Source organism: Typha latifolia, chromosome 2 (assembly GCF_019914945.1).
Source record: "Typha latifolia isolate L0001 chromosome 2, TyphaL0001v2, whole genome shotgun sequence".
Taxonomy (NCBI): Eukaryota; Viridiplantae; Streptophyta; class Magnoliopsida; order Poales; family Typhaceae; genus Typha; species Typha latifolia.
This window is the reverse complement of record NC_133087.1, coordinates 3276229-3293740: the sequence shown is the minus strand read 5'-3', so window position 1 is coordinate 3293740 and position 17512 is coordinate 3276229. Positions and strand designations below refer to the sequence as shown.

Here is a 17512-nt window from a genome sequence, read left to right as displayed (position 1 = left end):
CATTTGAGAAGTGGCTTTCCTAACTGCAGACTATGCTCCTTAGTCCTAGTTCTTTCACTTTCTTCTCCTCTGCCATCAAGAGAAATTGCAAAGACCTTTTCTTTTCAATACAAGAAACAAAGAGAATAAAGGATGATAGTTACAAAAGCAATAAAGAATCTTTACGGCTTGTTGGTAACAAAAGGAAAGTTACAGGATTGGGAAGCACTCCTTGTTATTTTGTAAACAATCCAGGATGGACTCTGTGGATGGTATCTTTTCAAACCATGGTGCGGCACTTCCGTTTAAAATCAGGGTCATGAAAATGAAAACGGGTGTGAAAAAGAAGCATCAGATGACGAGGTATGCAGCATGCAGCTAGAGACAGATATTAGAGACTAGAATTATTTGGATGTTCCACCAAAGAAAATAAATACACATTCAAAGCTTGGTAAGTGAAAAAAGAAACAAAACATAAGAGCCAAATTGATTGCGATGTTGCCAAATGCGTGCTAATCTTTGTGCAGTGAAGTGTTGACCACCATCCCTCTGCCTTCTTACCATCATACCAGAATTGCAGCTCTATTTTATTTGTTGGACTTCAGAAAACCAGGAAGCAAGACAAGTGCATATATCAGATGCTCTTCAGACTCTGCTCATATAAAAGACTGTACACATGCCTATTTTCCAATATTCGGACTAATAACAATTTTATTTGCAAGACATTCATGTAACATCTCCTACTGCCAGCCTGTATGAACAGCATTTTCAATTTGTCTGCACCACCTAAACTCCATGACCAATCTACACAACCAAGGTTGTACTTTGTATGCAAGTTTCATTCGCAAGCTCTAGAGTTAAGACATTTAATACCCATACTGTGGTTATGCTTAGACAATTGGATTATTCTACACCCAACAAAATAAAATCTGGTGCAATGTAACCCAGATATGTAATGGAATTGTGTAATAAGAAATAGTGTGATAGGTAAGCTCCGAATAAATACTAGTAACATATGACCCTACAAGGCAGGAAGACAGGTCGGCGTCTCAGTTAATAAACAGTTTCCTCTAAAGATGGCACAAGGCCTCTTTGACCATCCGAGGAGTAAAATTCAAACTATATTTCCTAGATAATATAAGATGCTTTTAACAGTATCCTTTTTCTCCTTTACAATGGCAAGTTGAATGCATTGATTGATAAAACATGCAGAATTTGTGCTCAAAGATACCAGGCAGGATGGTAGAAAAAAGAAGAAAGAATAACATATAGTGCACCTATCATCAAGATGATGCAACTTCAAAATGGTCGGATCTGATGCTCATATCTGAAATTTTGAGCTGGTAAAACATATTCTGCGACCTGATGGATCTTCTTTCATGCCCTTAGGAGGTGGGGTTTCACATTTCTCTGCCAAAGACTATGATGACTTTTCTGGTGGTATCAGAAGTAGTGTAGTAGTAATTGCTAAAACTTTTCCCTCTTTTAATAAAAAATAATTCTTACCCCCAGCACCATGCATGATATAAAGGGCATCCAAGATGGTACAGAGTCAAACAGAACATCAGGCTGGATATTCTGCTGTAAAAAATATTGATAGTGAAGCAATTGCTTTTGAAAAAAAGAACATTTTAGATCATGCGAAATGGAGCTCAGTAATGGGTATTACTCAAAGGAATTGTATGTACCAAAAGAAAAGGAAGAAGCTACCATATTCTCTTATGGCAGAGATCCATATTCTGGTCCTTTATAGGGTTGTATTCCATACTTCTTTCAAATTCCAATCATACCACTCGAATCACCACAGGTAGCCATTCCGCTCCAACTCTGAAGAAGTTTAACTAGCATACTCATCCTCCCTCTGGTTCTTCATTCTGGTTACAATAGGTATAAGAAAGAAAGAAAATAAGAGTCTTATGGCATGAAAAGATGATTAAGGCCATGATTCCTACAGCATGAAAAGATAAGCCATAAGGAATATCCTATTCCATCGCTCATAATTTGGAAAGTAAAACCAAAACGGAATTAACAAACCAAAACATTAACTTTCATAAAAATGTGGCAACCATAAAGGTCAAATAATATCAAAAGAACAAGAGTCTTTAAACATTAGAAGGAAAAAAGAATATCGAAATAAGTTAAGTTTATCATATTTCTTACTGCAAGAGATGTTTGACCATTAGTAACTATAAATGCTACATACCAACTCGATTCCATGACATGACCAAACACTTTCGTACCACACCCAGCTGCTGCGAAGGACGAAATTACAAGCAAATGTTGAACAATTCACAAGTTCTTAATTATGTATGGTGTTCCTCAGATTCAAATTATCAAAAGGTGAATAAATGGAAAAAAAGAGATACAAATCAAAAGGCAATATAAGATTATATTGATTCCAGATTCAAAGCAGAGGCGCATTAAAAGCAATAAATTGGTTCCTTCCTAGAGATTCAATTGAGATATAGAACTATGAAACGTATACAAATGAGAAGAAACGAACTCCATACCGGGATTGGAGAAGAGCCAAAGGAGGACAGCGCAAAAGACGAGGACGAGAGGGATGAAGTGGACGGCATTCTCGGAGACCCGCCCGCGAAACGCCATCTTCTTCCCGATCTCGGATTGGGGATCGAACGTGGGGAGGCAATCCATCTCCACCGACGACCTCGAGATTCCCGTCTTGGTCGTCGCCGCCGCTGGGAAGTGCTCGTCCAACACGCGCGTGGAGCTCGATGACCTGTGCATATTGTCGGAGATGAGGAGAGAGACGAGACGAGAGGACGACGGCTTTGATCTCTCTATGGAAAACAGAAGAATGAGAGGGGGGGTTGTTTCTTAGGGGCTTCTTCGTTCGCGGGGTTTGGTAGCGTGCCGATTTGGACCAAAGAAGTGGGCTATAGAGAGACTATCTTGGAAGCCGCTCGAGTTCGGCTCGTTCCCAATTCGGCTCTATATGGATAAGCCGAGCTACGAATACTGGTTAGGCATTTTGGTCAACTGTTGGATTAAATCAATGTAACTAAAATTTCAACTAAAAATACTCGTATAATATGAGATTTATTTTAAATAATAGCTTAGAAAATGCTTTTTACATGGGAAAATGCTTCTATGCCTCCACAGAGTCCTTGGAAACACTACTGATGCTATAATATTACATTAACAATTTAATTTAAATAATAATCACTGTATTTTTATATACGTATTATATTTTTTTATCTCAACTAATATTTATTTTCTTATATATTTTTTTTTTACTCCGATCATGTATAATATTATTATTTATTACACACATTTTATAAAGACACAATAAAGACTTTATAGCACTCACAGTCTGTAAGAAAACACTTTTACTTTTATGTGTGATTAAGCTTTTAATATTATAAATGAGAGATTGTTAGTCTTTTGAATTTATTGTGAGTGTGTTTTGTTGAGTGAAATTTAAAAAAAGAAGAAGATGTAATTCAATCTGTAACTAAAATTATTTGATTCCCACGTGTTATTTTAAATTACTTAACTTTCCAATTATACATCAATAGAGAGAGTTTGCTAGCAGAATTATATATATTTTTGCTTACTTTTGAACTGTGTTCTTATTTTTGAATGGTGCAATATAATAATAGATTATAATATAGAGAGTGGAAGTGCAATTTAGCGCACCAACTTTCTCATAAATTGATCATTTAAAAAAAATCTTGCCCAATAACTTAGTATATTGAAAATAAAATAAAATTGTGGGCCGACTATTGCAAAGTTATCAATTTTTTTTTTTCAAAGTTTAGCAAATTTCGTTAGAAAGTGGCAAGCAATTTATTAAAGTTAACGGCGATAAACGTTACCTTCTCGATCCAAGCTCCAAAGGAAGGATATCACGTGACCTGCACGGGTGACCCAGTAGGAGGGGCAATTGTCGCAAATCCGTCCCGACACCGGGGATATAATGGTAATCTCAGACCCTTGGGTCTTGACCATACGAATGCAAGGGCCACTGGGTCTAGGGTAGGTTTTCTTTCTCGGCATCTTTCTCTACTTCTCTCGTTGTTTCTGTGGCCAAGCAGCTGCTGCTGCTGAAGACGAACACAACACTAGGGTTTGTCTCCTTGTCCTCTTCTTCTCCGCGAATTTATCTATTTTACTGTAATTTCGAACGCGAATCCGAGTAGATCTGTCAAAGATCGGACGCGTGATTTCGTGTTCTCAGTTTCGTCTTCCAATGTTATTATGTGTTTCTCGCCTGCGGTGAGACCGATTTAGTTGCGGTGATACTGAGTTTAGGAGATCTTTCATGCTTAGTGTTTTCCCTCCTGGATTCCATGTTCCTTTTATTCTAGGGTTTAAGGAAGATGAGCTAGGGTTTATATTTTGATGACTCCAACGAATCTGTGGACGAAAAATGTTATCTGTGTTATGTTTGATTACTTGATTGTGAAAAATGTTATCTGTGTTATGTTTATGGGGGCTTGATGAAGAAACTGCTCATATAAGAAGACCGTTAGCGTGATATTTCTTGTTCCACTTCTGTCCTTTTGTTTAATGAGTAATTTGGTCAATAGGAACTGGAAATTTGTTTGTAGTTTGAGACATCAAAATTGAGAAAAGATACTATTCCTGATTGATATCAAACTACTCCTCTTACTGGAAATACGTTGGTAAGGATTGGCTGATAAGGACACGATATGTAGAATTAAAAGGAAAATGGTTGAGCATGCGAAGTGCTTTCATGGTTTCTTGGATTAGCTCAAAGGAAACTTCTAAACGGTGGCCATGAGACTACACCTGCTTTAGTGTCATATTGGTGAACATCTAAGAAACATCATATGCACAAATTGAGTGTCCATGAGTAAGGATGTCGGCGTGGATGTATGGGGTTATCAGAATAGATTGGATAAAAGATTATCTCATGTGATGCATTACTGATGTAGCACCCTCAATTAAGATGGTTTGCACATGTCTGCCAAAGATCACTGTTGCACCAGCATTGAGGGGTTTGATTCAGGAAGAATGTTCATTGGGAGGGAATGGAAGACCAAACTAGACTTCAAGTGAGTATGAGAAGGCATGAAAGCATTTTTTTTCCTTGACAGAAGATCGTTCAAAACATAGTTGAATGAAGGAAAAAAGAATCATACAGGTGGCCTCAAATAGTTGGTGCTACAGTATTGGTTATTAGGAGTAGCATAAGATAGTTGACCAAGGAGATGAATAATATGCATCATCTTGTGTTGATCAGGTTTTGTGCTTGTGTGATGAGACCTTTTTTTTTTTTCTGTTTCTCAACATTGTTTGGTAAATTTTTAATATCAATACTTCGTTGTTATTAAGACAATGTGAGGATACATAATCCTGTTTAATGCTGGAATGACTTTTTTTTTCTTTTCTAATGATCCAGATCAAAGTTCTCTATTTAGTCTTTGCAACGTGCAGAAAATGGCCAAAAAGAAGAACCCCATTGTCTTTTTGGATGTATCCATAGATGGTGGTGCTGCTGAAAGGATGGTCTTTGAGGTGCTCCTTTTTTTTCATAGTCTTGTTGGTTTTCCTAACCCCTTTTCAACACACTTGATGTCCTTGTTGAAGGGCTAAAGGAGTCATGGCAGTATGGTTATATATTTGTCATTCTCAATAGCTACCACTCTTAAATTCTCTGCTTTTGATTTGGCTGTCAAGCACTCTTTCTGCGTAATTTTATTAGTGGTTGCTGAAAGATTTAAATATCTCTGCAGCTTTTCGCTGACGTTGTCCCCAAGACAGCTGAAAACTTCCGAGCACTCTGCACAGGTAATTAACTTTATTGTAAATGTTACTTGAGTGAGAATAAATGTGGAAACATTTTACATATTAACTTGTTTTAGCACTTGAAGACAAGTGAAAATGCTCATTTGAATTGTTTTCTTTTAATTGTTGTACTTCTTTTGTACTTCTTGCTTCAGTTGCACCATAGCTGTTGGTGGTGTTGGTTCTTATATATCTGCATCTGAACTTTCAAGCTGTGAAAAATGTCTCTTACTCTCTCTCTATATATACCTTAATGCATGTCTCCATTTTATAGAATTGTACATTTAAGCATCTACAGACCCATGATATTTCTATACATGTGAACTGATAGTTGTAACAATTCAATTGTATCGAGGCGAAATTCACTATGACTTCTTATAGGTTGCTTAATGGCTTCTGCAATAATGTTGTTTTCTAGTGTCTTTAGTACTGACTATAGAGACCATCTGTCATTCTCTGCCCCAAGTATTTTTGCTATCATTGGCTATTCATTTGGACATCAGGAAGCTTAAAGACTCTTCAATTATGTTATGTGTCCAACTATTCTTTAGATGATAAGTTCAACACTTCCTTTAAGTGAATACTTGTAATTGACTGGAATATAGGTTCGAGAAGCAGGAAGTTAATGGAATGTCTATATACTATAGCTTGGTTAGCTGCCTATATCAAATCATATAAATTTATAATGATGTCAATCTCTATAATTTAGTTGAAAAAAGGACTTTATATCTGCTGAGTAGCTTTTCTGTCATTCTCTCCCCCGCTCTGCAATAATTGGCTATGCATTTGGAGGACTGGGCAGCTCAAAGACTCTTCACTTATGTTATGAGTCTTAACTACTTTTCAGATGACAAGTTCAACACTTTCTTGAAGTGAATACTTAACTAATTTATCTGGAGTATTAGTTGGAGAGGCAGGAAGCTGATCGAATGTATAGATACTGTAGCTTGGTTAGCTGTCTAGTTCAAATCCTAGAAATTTTTTATTGTTTTGATGATGCCAATCTCTGTAATTTAGTCGGAAAAGAGGATCTTAGATCTGCTGAGTAGCCTTTCATATAGTGAAGTAAGTCTTAGTTATTTCACTGTTTTTAAGATGAAGGCAATATGGGAAAGGGTATTTGAAATATTGACAAAAAAAGTTCTAATACAGTACTGATTGATTAATTACACTTCAATTGTTATTCGGCATGTCACTGGTCCTTTTTCCTTTTGCCAAATTGGATTGTCAGGCATGGAAAACTTGTGGTGATGTCCTTTTGAAGCCTATTTTCATCTCTATGCATTTTTCCATTCTCTGTTCATATGGCCGTTCAGAATTTGCTACTGTTCAAATATTTCAAGAAGAGCTCTGTAGAAAAGCTGGTTCTTATTGGATTATTCTGAGAGATTTTTTTGTTTTGGACATGTATCTCTTTTTGAGAAACATATAATAAAGAATTGGAGTTTCTTGAGATTTGCAAATTAACCACATGAATCATGTGTCCAATTAACATTTGAATCCTTGTAAATTAGTATTCTTTATCAATGTTGTTTAAACTTTTAGTAACTTGTAATTCAATTTCAGCCATGTAATCTAGATTATAAAAATTTCTTAAGCGATTTGGATGAGCTTGTTGAATTGCTTTGCCGTTTATGAACTTATAATATGATGGTTGCCGTACAATCTTGATAATAAGAATTTCTCACTCAATTATAATCAGCTTATCAAATTACTTTGCCATATGCTTTGATACAGGAATTGATGGAACATGACTTGGGTAAGGTTAATCATTCCCAATATCTTATTTACTATGTGATGAACTCTTAATACTTGGTTGTGGCTGTTTCTTTACATATGTTTGCCTATTTTTTAGGTAGTTCATGTACTCGTTATTGAATGATTTACATAAAATTTCTTTTCTATTATATTGCTGATTTTTGTTGCATTGTTCATTGAGAATGCAATGTGAAAGGGAAGAATTTGCTGAACATTTATAGAAGTCATCAAAGTAATAATGTACAGTGTGGAAAAATGCTTTCACTGGCAGTTTGAACTCTCTTAGTAGATTGTTGTTGCATGTTTTAATTAATGGAATAACTCAAGAACTAAGTAAGTTGGTAATGGAGAATATATATAATTTTTAGATTGGTAAGAAAGTTTTTTGAGTTGTATAGAAGGTGGCCTAAGAATGCAAAACAGTATCATATGTGAAGTTGATCAAAGAATGAAGTAATCAAATATAGAAGGAGAACCCTGAAAAGGTAATTAAAATATATAAGAAATATTTGCATATAGAGGCAGGATCCAGAAGATATAATTAAAATATATAAGTGGAGAACAGACATCGACTATACAATTAAATAACAGGATAGAACAACTTGGTTTGAACCTAGTTTTGACCTTTGATTTAATCAAATTTCATCCTCTATAGTCCAAACATAAAGATGGAGGTATGCACGTCGGCACTGCTTGAAGTCCTTCCTTTGGCCAAGTCATTGCAGCTGCTTGGTTCACCTGCTGGAGCACCTTTTCATATAGTTGACAGCAATTTGTAGGAAGAGATCATCAGATAGCAGTTCTAATGGAGAGGTTAATGAGGCCTTACGATATTTCTGCTGATCTTCCTATTTAGAGGCCAAAGTGCTTGGTTTCTGGTTGGACTAGAACTTTATTCCTCTGATTGAGTTGCTCCTGTCAATGTTGCTATGGGAAAGTTCATATGGAAAGATATAGGTTTTTCAAATTGATAGAGGGGATTTGTTGGCTAATTTTTTATTAAAGCGTCATAGCCACTTATCCTTTGTAAGTTTGTAGTGTGTGAAATAACAGCATTTACCATCTGAGTATAAATTTTTTCTGCTCTTCCTGTGATCTTTCACTTGCCTTATTATATAAGTTCTACTTCTTGAGAATAAAGAATCACCATTAAGACCTTTAGGCTTGTAGGCATGAGAATTTCCCTTTTCTTTTTAGAGATCTTTCACTCCATAATAATGGAGAAATGAGCAACTTTTTTTTGTCTGTACTTACGCTAATAAAAAAATTTGTTCTGTAGGTGAGATGGGAGTTGGATCAATAACCGGGAAGGCGTTACACTATAAGGGATCTATTTTCCACCGTGTTATTAAAGGCTTCATGGCACAAGTATATTATTCTTTCCTTTCACTATTTGGTTCTTATTCATTTTCCAACAATATGGATTCTGAAGTTTGGCATTATTGATGTGTCTAATGTATTTTGTGATTAGACTTAGTTAGGTAATCTTTTCTTTTTAGTCAGTTTCCTTTTCTATGCTGTAGGATACAGGGCAGATGGTCACAACTGCTTTTCTTGTCATGTAGTATTTAAGGTTGTATTTTACTATGTTGTCTGCCCTTACCATTTTTTAAAGTATTCTTCACATTATTTTTGTAAGTTGCTATTGAGTATGCTTTATCTTGGTCAGGTTTGTGACATATTTTGCTATTTTCTGCAGGGTGGCGACTTTTCAAAGCGAGATGGTAAGCTTTTTATTGGGGACTTCCTCTTAAGCTTTTGATTCGCTTTATTTTGTTTTGCTTGGCATGTTCTTTTAATAATGAAATAGTTTGCCACTTGGGGGGCTTTAGCCGAGGACAATTAGCATGCTTATCTTTTGTTGCTTTACCATATCCTGCATCTTGGAGATTATTCACGATGTCTTCCTCACCTGAAATACTATTGTTCATATGGATCAAAGTGGTGAAAAAGATTAGATGCTTCTAGATGGATTTTGTACTTTTGTATGTAAATGGTGAAAATTAATCTCCTGTCAGTGCCTATATATATTTTGTTCTTTTAGCATTCTTCCCTTTCAGTAAGAGCTGCTACATTCATGAAAAGAGGAAGGCTTTCATTAGTGGGTTTTGGGCACCTTTGCTTTACTTCTATATTTTATCAGCTGTAGCTCATTACCAAATAAATAGTTGTAGGTCACTGTGGTTGCCTAAGTTCTTTTCTTTCAATGGGGACAGTGCACAAGTTTGGCATATGGCTTCTCTATCTTCAACTGCTTATCATTATTGCCCCAGGTCTTCTAATTTGCTAGAGCTGATAAAATATTCTTACTTGGTCACGAAGTTCCTGAGAAGATAATTACTGATATTGATAGTTGGATGGCCATTTAATTATTGATGCATGAGCTTTCTCAAGTTCTAATGAATCTTCTCATGATCTTCAGGAACTGGTGGAGAGAGCATATATGGTGGGAAGTTCACAGGTAATTTTGAAAACCTATTTATAGTTTTATATTTGAGATATCATGTTATCAAGGACTCCATATTCCATGGTGACTTCTGAACTTTGAAATGACTAGCTTGAAATCTGCCTTTATGTATTTTTCTGTTCAATTATTTTATGTCTGTCTGGTCCATCCTGTTGTGAACCATATCTCCTTTTGTTCTATATGTTTCATCTTGAAAAGATATGGTGTACTATATCACCCCGGACTAATAGAATGTGCATTTAAGGTCAAATATTAATGGATGTGAATTTAACAGAACCATTAATATATTTCTACCTTTATACATCTTTGATTATCAGAGGCTGCTTCTATGGTGCTCAGTTTGACTACAGTCTCCTAAGTACCTTTGGCAAGATCTTATCGTCATTTGACAATGTGGATATGGTAATCGGTGAACTTTTCTCCAAATGTTTTTATTATTAGAAGAAGTTACATGATATAGTAGACAAGTCCTTTTTTTTCTTGCAGTTGTTCTCCCCTAAAATGAGTACAGAAACAGAATAAATCAATTTGGTTGTTCGGACTTTCCAGACTTCTGATGTTTCTTCAACAAAACTTTTAATAAAAAGAATTCTGAATCTAAGAAAGAAGAGGGAATTTTTCGACCTTGGTTCCGTAGGAGCAAGTCAGAAAGATTGAGAAATCTTGAATTTTATATTATTTTCTTTTATTATTAGTCTATGCCCGAGTATAGTTTTAATTATTGTTAAAATTGAAAATACAGGACAGGTCCGTCTATATCGTTTGTGATACATGTGCAAACATTACATTTTTCTTACTGAGGGCAACAATGTAGCTCTCAGTTAGGTTTCTAGTACTTAATGTAATGATCCCAATCAAATTGCATACCTATATTGTTGCATTGGATGTAATCTTCTCTGAGTAAGGTTTATACTTTATACTAAGAATTATGTGAATTTTGTGGGTAAGGTCTCACATCCTATGCAGCTTTGTCTTCTTAGTTTCTCTACTGATTAGAATTTTGTTTTTGGTGTTTCAGATGAAAATTTTGTGTTACGACATGATTGTTCAGGCCTACTATCAATGGCTAATGCTGGTCGTGACACGAATGGCTCTCAGTTCTTTATTACTTTCAAAGCTGCTCCTCATCTTGATGGGTCAGTTTTGTGATATCTATTACATTCTTCAATGCATTAAGTGATAAGTATTAGGTGCTTTGTTAACCATCCAAAAGAAAATTACATATATTTTTCTTGTCCAATAAATGCTCTAGTATTTTATACCTTAACATTTGTTTCTATATAGATGTTCAAAAACATAATGCGGAGTCTCTTGAGTTATATAGATCTGAGAAATGGACCTCTAGTATGCACAAACATCTATTTCATCTCTTGATGCATATCTTGTAATTGCTCATATTAATGCACTAGTGAATGTGTCTAGATGCATTAGGCTTATATATATACTGATTCACTACTTGGTCGCTCCTATATTCTATGGCATTTATACATGCTACACCTTGCTGCATTGTTCTCAAATATAAGGGGATTTATGTGTACGTGAAATAGTTGCAGTTCAACTAAAAGGTACTCGGACACATGCTTCCACTGTTAAATGGCTATCATGTATCCCAATTTAAGTAATACTTGCATTGAATATTGGTATCATACCACGTACGCCCATTTTTTGTCATTGGATGCTTGCTAAATATTATAGTTAATCTTCTTAACAAGTGTAATTTGTTTTCACAGGAAGCATGTTGTTTTTGGCAAGCTCATTCTTGGACATGAAACTTTGAAGAAGATAGAGCATGTTGAAGTTGATGGTACCAAACCTGTTGTTCCATTGAAAATTGTAAATTGTGGCGAACTTAATGATAGTAAAAGTCATGGAACTGCTGCGGTAGATAGTGGTAATATACTTACCCAAACTGAACTGGTTCCCTTTGGTATCCCTACTGTAGCTTGGATCCTATTGGCCTTATTGAATCTGCTAGATTGTAATGTGTGGGACAATGATTAATGTAGTTGTTATTTTTATGTGTAATCCTTGAAGTTGCAGATAAAAAGAAAGTTGCTAAATCAAAGTCATCGAAAGACATATCTTCTAGTGATGAAAGTCATGAAGGAAGGCGGAAGAGTAAGCGTAAGAAACCTTCTAAAGGAAGAAGGAAAAAAAAGCGAAGAAGATACTATTCATCAGAATCAGATAGCTTGTCGGATTCAGAAACTGACTCATCAGATATTGAAAGTGACTCTGATTCTTCAACTGCTTCATCTGATCTTAGTAGTTCAAGTGACGACAGACGTAGGAGGAGAAAGAAATATGCTAAGCGAGACAAACACAAGCGTGAAAAAAGAAAAAGGGACCGCAGGCGAGAGAAAAAGCGTAGAAGACGTGACAGGAAATCAAGGCACAAATCAAAGAGGTTGTTGTTACAATCTAGTAATAACTTTATTCATCTTCATCTTCCAAGTTTCCGAACAATATTGATTGGCCGTCCCACCCATAAGTTCATCTGTGCTCATAACTTGACTTCCATCTATTTTTCTTATTTAATTACTTGTTTTGCATTTATATTCTGAGATGACGTATAAGTCGTCTTTCCTTTGCTGATTTCAGGATGTCAGAGAGTGACACTGAAAGCGAGAGTTCAAGTCATTCAAGCTCAGATTATGATGGAGATAAGAAACACCCACGGGCACAGAAGCATAAGGCCTCCACACAGTTGTCTGGTAGGCCCTTCTGTTCTGAAACTATATGAGTAGTGGACAAGAACTGCATGATTCTGTTTTTAGTTCTTGGGATTCTGCTTTTATTAATATTTCACAGGGGTAAATGAAAGGGACACTGATTTCATGAAATAAATGTATCTGGCGTGTGTTCTAGTTTGAATACAGTTGTTTAGAGGGATTCTAGTTTTCATTATTACCCAGGCTTACCAAATATTTTCTGAGCATTGGGTATACGTTTCTGATCTATTATTGGACAAAAGGTAGATGAATCTTACAGATGAATGGTACAATTTTGCTTTTCTTTATTTTCCTTGTATTTTCAATAGTACCTCTACAGTCAATCTACATCTGAAAAGTTAATAGCGTATATTGCTTCACAATGGAGTTCACTTTGAATGAAAAAGAATCTGCTACAAAGTACTAGAGCAGGTGTATAGAGCCCCAAAGTGCTGCAATTGCTGCCGGCCCTTTCGGTCGCTTTGGAATCATGGAACATACAATGATTTACTTATAAATATGTATTTATACATGTCTAATCATCCATATGTATCTATCTATCTATCTGTCCATCCATCTATCTGTCTTTCTATACAAATATGTGGTTTTATATATACACACATATGTTTTGGCTTTTTAAGTGGTCCTCTGAATGCTATTTGATCCTTTTTGAAATTTGTGGCTGTAACATGATCTTAAATGTAATTACTTATACAACTCTACTATCAACATGTATAACTCTCAAACTCAAGTGTGCTATCTGGGGTCTTTGCTCATCTAGCTTTTATTTCGTCTCAAAACTATATGACTTGTTTCAGGTGAAAATGAGCAACTAGTTGCGGCAAATGATCCTATAACAAATCGGATGAAGAAGGGAGACACGATGGAAAAGCCTATCATAGAGGAGGATAAATCCCCTATGGAGAATGGGGAGCTTCGGAGCAATGGAGTTACTGAATCAAAGTCTGACAGAAATGTTAATAGTGTACCTGCTGCTATGGATGGCAATCCAATAAAATCTAGGTCTTTATAAATCTCATAAATATCATTTTTTTTTCTGCCTTCTACATATTACATAGTTGATGTTCTATTACATTGATAAGCAGGAGCCAAAGCTTGAGTGCAAACCAGTCAATGAGCAAGAGTATGAGTATCAGTCCAAGGCGCAGCCCAAGTAAAAGCCAGAGTGTGAGCCCTAGAAGATCTGTGAGCAGGAGTCCCCGTCCACAAAGTCTTAGCAGAAGTCCTATTCGCCCACTCAAAAGAAGAAGTCGAAGCAGGAGTCCGGCTCGAAGCACCAGCAGAAGTCTAGGTCGAAGAAGCATTAGTAGGAGCCCAGCTATGAGTGCCAGCAGAAGTCCTGTTGGGAAAATTCCAAAAAGCACAAGCAGAAGTCCACTTAAAGCTACCAGAAGTGTTAGTAGGAGTTCAGCAAGGTCCCTTCCGCGAAGAAGTCCTAGTAGGAGCCCAGAGAGGTCTCCCTTGCGAAGAAGCATGAGCCGCAGCCCTCCAAGGGATATAAGAAGAAGCATCAGTAGGACTTCAGCAAGGTCTCTACCACGGAGAAGTGCTAGCAGAAGTCCAGTTAGGCCATCTAAGAGAAGTGTAAGCAGAAGTCCTGCAAGGAGTGCACGGCGAAGCCTCAGCAAGAGCCCTGTAAGATCTATTAGAAGAAGTATAAGCAGGAGCCCTGCACGGACCCGACCACGGAGAAGCAATTCCAGGAGTCCAGTAAGTCCTGTTCGCAGGCCAACATCACCACCCTCGAATCATGGTAGGAGCTTGTCAAGAAGTGCTTCTCCAGATGGATCTCCAAAGCGCATAAGAAGAGGTCGAGGGTTTAGTCAGCGCTACTCCTATGCAAGACGATACCGAACCCCTTCTCCTGAACGTTCTCCTGTTAGATCTCATCGCTACGGGGGAAGAAGTGATCGTGATAGGTAATTATCTGGAAAGTGTGAATCCCATGAATTCTTGTCCGTTGAAATGATTGAAGGACCTGAGATGTATGTTTGACTGGGCAGGTACTCAACCTACAGAAGCTACCATTATCGCTCGCCCCCTAGGCGATATAGAAGCCCACCAAGAGGAAGAACTCCACCAAGGTACCTAGAATTGACATCATTTTGTGTGAAGTGAGATTAATGTGTTTCTCATTTTTGAGAAAATGAGGTTTCCTTTTCTTTCTGAGACAAGCCAAGGGACTTCTCTTTTAACCATAGCTATGGACCAAGTCTATCTACAAGACAGATTTATCTTATTAGCTTAAGATATCTATGACACAATTTTGGTTGGTTATCTATCCTGCTCAATTTTGCAAGTCAATATTCTGTGCTGCTTTCCATAATGTAGATTGATTGTTTGAACTGGTAGCAAAACAGAGTGGAATCAGCTCTGACAACATATGTTTATAACTGGCCGCCTTTTTAGCGATATACCAAGATGCTTTTGCTCCCAAGGCACTAGCCATATTAAGTACCTTATATTATTTTCGTCCTAATGGTACTTCATGCTTGAGGGACGAAAGATTAAAAGTTAATTTTGTTTTATAGGTAACTTCAATTGTTTGACACTCTTTGTTGTATATTCTAGTGATAATCCATCAGTAAAAATTTGACGATATTTGAACTAGATAAAGGATTTCTGATTTGGTTTATTTAGAGATTGAAAGTTTCTTTGCCTACAATCATCAGATCAATTTTCCATGGTAGGGGACAACTTTGAATATATTTTGAGTTAGTAAATTGTTTTTTGTAAGCCAATTTTTTAATGTAATTTATCTAGGTCAATTTACTGTGGTTAAATAATCTTTTTTCAACTTAAACATCTGCAGGTACAGAAGCAGGAGGAGCCGTAGCAGAAGCATATCTCGCAGCCCTGTTGGCTATCGTGACCGACCAAGAGGTGGCTATGGTAGTAGGAGCCCAGCACGTAGCCGTTCACCTGTTCCTGAGAAATTACGATCACGTGGTGGTCGAGATGTACGTTCTGACAAGCGCCGGTCAGCTTCTAGGAGCAGGAGCCCATCAGTGTCAAGGTCCATGTCCAGGTCTCGCTCATCTCCTGATACACCATCTCCGAAGCGAGTTACCAAGGAGAAGTCAATATCGCCATCCAGCAGTTCTGGTGGAAAGAAGGGTTTGGTTTCTTATGGAGATGGCTCTCCAGATTCTGCTGGCAAGTAGTGAGTAAAGTTTTGATGAGCATAGACTCGTTAAATCTTAGTACGCTCGGAGTTTCGCCTTTTCAGTAGATACTTTTAAGGACTTCGTACATGTTTACCAGATGTTTATTCTCTCAGAGATGTTTGTGTGTTTTGAATGAGTATGGATTTATAGATATTCGTTGCTGATGATTTCACTCCAGACTTCATTAACATGATAACTTATATATGCCTACTGTCAGATAATAATTTTTGTATGTGTACAAATTCACTTACATGGCATCTACATGATTTAGGAGTTACTTTAGTCTGGTAAATAAGTCTTTGGTGAGCAGACTTAAAAAGAGTGAAATCCTGCAGCAAATGCTAAGACCTTAATTGTTTTGCAGGCCACAGCTCTTAAAAACCACGTACAACTATTGCTTAACAATGTAGCTTTTGCGCGCGCACGCACGTTGTTTCCAATGTATTATGTCCTTGGACTGATCGATAATTCTTGCTTAAGTGGACATGCCACAAATGGCCAAATCTATGTAGCTGATCAATGTATTATGACCTTGGACTGATCGATAATTACTATGGGAAGCATGACCTTTTGTCGAGGGATTCTTCCAATGAAAGGATCACAACACACTATATCCACGGGTAGGGCAGTAACACTAAACCTGTAGCCATGGCATCCCAAACCAGCGACACTATCGCCGAATGCCTAGCTCAGGCCCAATCAGATTCCCCGGAAGCTAAAAACAACGCCCTCTTGACCCTCTCTTCTCTCACCAAGGTCAGTATGCAAAACAGAAACCTCCTCTTCCAGACCCATGAAGCCGTACCTCTTCTCCTCACCCTCTCCAAATCCCACACCACTCAAATCCTCTCCCTCTCCATCCTCTTCAACCTCTCCCTCAACCCAAACCTCAAGCATCCCTTGGCCAACACCCACTTCATCCACCACCTCCACTCCATCCTCCTCTCACCCGGAGGATCTCCGCAGGCCAGAAAGCTCGCCGCCTCCCTAATCTGCAGCCTGGCCATGTTGGACAAGAACAAGGCACAATTTGGCGTCGCGGGCACCGTCGAAGTAATCGTCGAGGCGCTCCGGGGTCACGCACACGAGTCTGCCATCCACTACCTTGTTAGTTCTCTAGCCGAGCTCATGCAGTATCATGGCAATTGCACCCTCGCCTTGAGGGCTGGAGCTGTTCCATTGCTGCTTAAGAACCTTGAAGGTCCTGTAGAGGACCTTGCTGCGTCGCTCACCATACTTGCTCTCTTGGCGAGGTACAAGGAAGGCATTAAAGCGATACAGGAAGTAGATGGAGTTGGGGAGTTGTTGGCTGATGGTCTTCAGAAAGGGTGCATGGCGAGCAGGGAGAATGCTGCAGAGATACTTGTCAGGTTGTTTGAGGAGAGCCAGCAGGGCATGAAAGAGGCAGCCAAGAAGCACGACTTGTTGTCGTCTGTTGCAGATTTGGCGATACGTGGCTCGGCAAAGGCTCGGGAGAAGGCCGGAGTTCTCATGAGGATGATGATGGAGGATGATCTGGATTTAAGTTGATAGATACCCTGACTGCTTTGCTTGACTCATGCGCAAATTGTATGATTCTAACCAAATACCTACTCAGTAATTTAGAATGTAACCTGAAGATGTATTATTGCAAT

The 17512-nt window shown here is 37.6% G+C and overlaps 2 protein-coding genes and 1 long non-coding RNA gene across 8 annotated transcripts; 2 read left to right on the top strand and 1 right to left on the bottom strand.

Moving 5' to 3' along the window:
• Positions 1-1284: 1284 nt before the first annotated feature.
• Positions 1285-1787, bottom strand: LOC140781182 (uncharacterized). Of its 2 annotated transcripts, none has more exons than XR_012107661.1 (3): positions 1668-1787; positions 1486-1557; positions 1285-1399 (listed from the first exon to the last, which is right to left on the bottom strand). It is a non-coding gene; the product is annotated as an uncharacterized lncRNA (long non-coding RNA). The 2 variants fall into 2 exon arrangements; XR_012107662.1 differs by having other exon boundaries at positions 1285-1389.
• A 2088-nt stretch (positions 1788-3875) lies between these two features.
• On the top strand, positions 3876-16055 carry LOC140782081 (uncharacterized). Of its 5 annotated transcripts, XM_073128447.1 has the most exons (15): positions 3950-4069; positions 5369-5484; positions 5703-5757; positions 7492-7513; positions 8792-8880; positions 9212-9236; positions 9935-9973; positions 10998-11115; positions 11710-11870; positions 12014-12386; positions 12581-12693; positions 13509-13713; positions 13797-14630; positions 14715-14799; positions 15528-16055. In XM_073128447.1, exons 2-15 carry the CDS (start codon positions 5453-5455, stop codon positions 15873-15875), a joined length of 2499 nt encoding a protein of 832 aa, XP_072984548.1. In that variant the 5' UTR covers positions 3950-4069; positions 5369-5452; the 3' UTR covers positions 15876-16055. The 5 variants fall into 5 exon arrangements, with proteins under 5 accessions (XP_072984545.1, XP_072984544.1, XP_072984547.1 ...); XM_073128444.1 differs by lacking the exon at positions 7492-7513 and having other exon boundaries at positions 3876-4069; positions 14715-14795; positions 15524-16055; XM_073128443.1 differs by lacking the exon at positions 7492-7513 and having other exon boundaries at positions 3876-4069.
• A 471-nt stretch (positions 16056-16526) lies between these two features.
• On the top strand, positions 16527-17408 carry LOC140781376 (U-box domain-containing protein 39-like). The gene has a single exon (XM_073127324.1). It carries the CDS (start codon positions 16527-16529, stop codon positions 17406-17408), a length of 882 nt encoding a protein of 293 aa, XP_072983425.1.
• Positions 17409-17512: the final 104 nt, after the last annotated feature.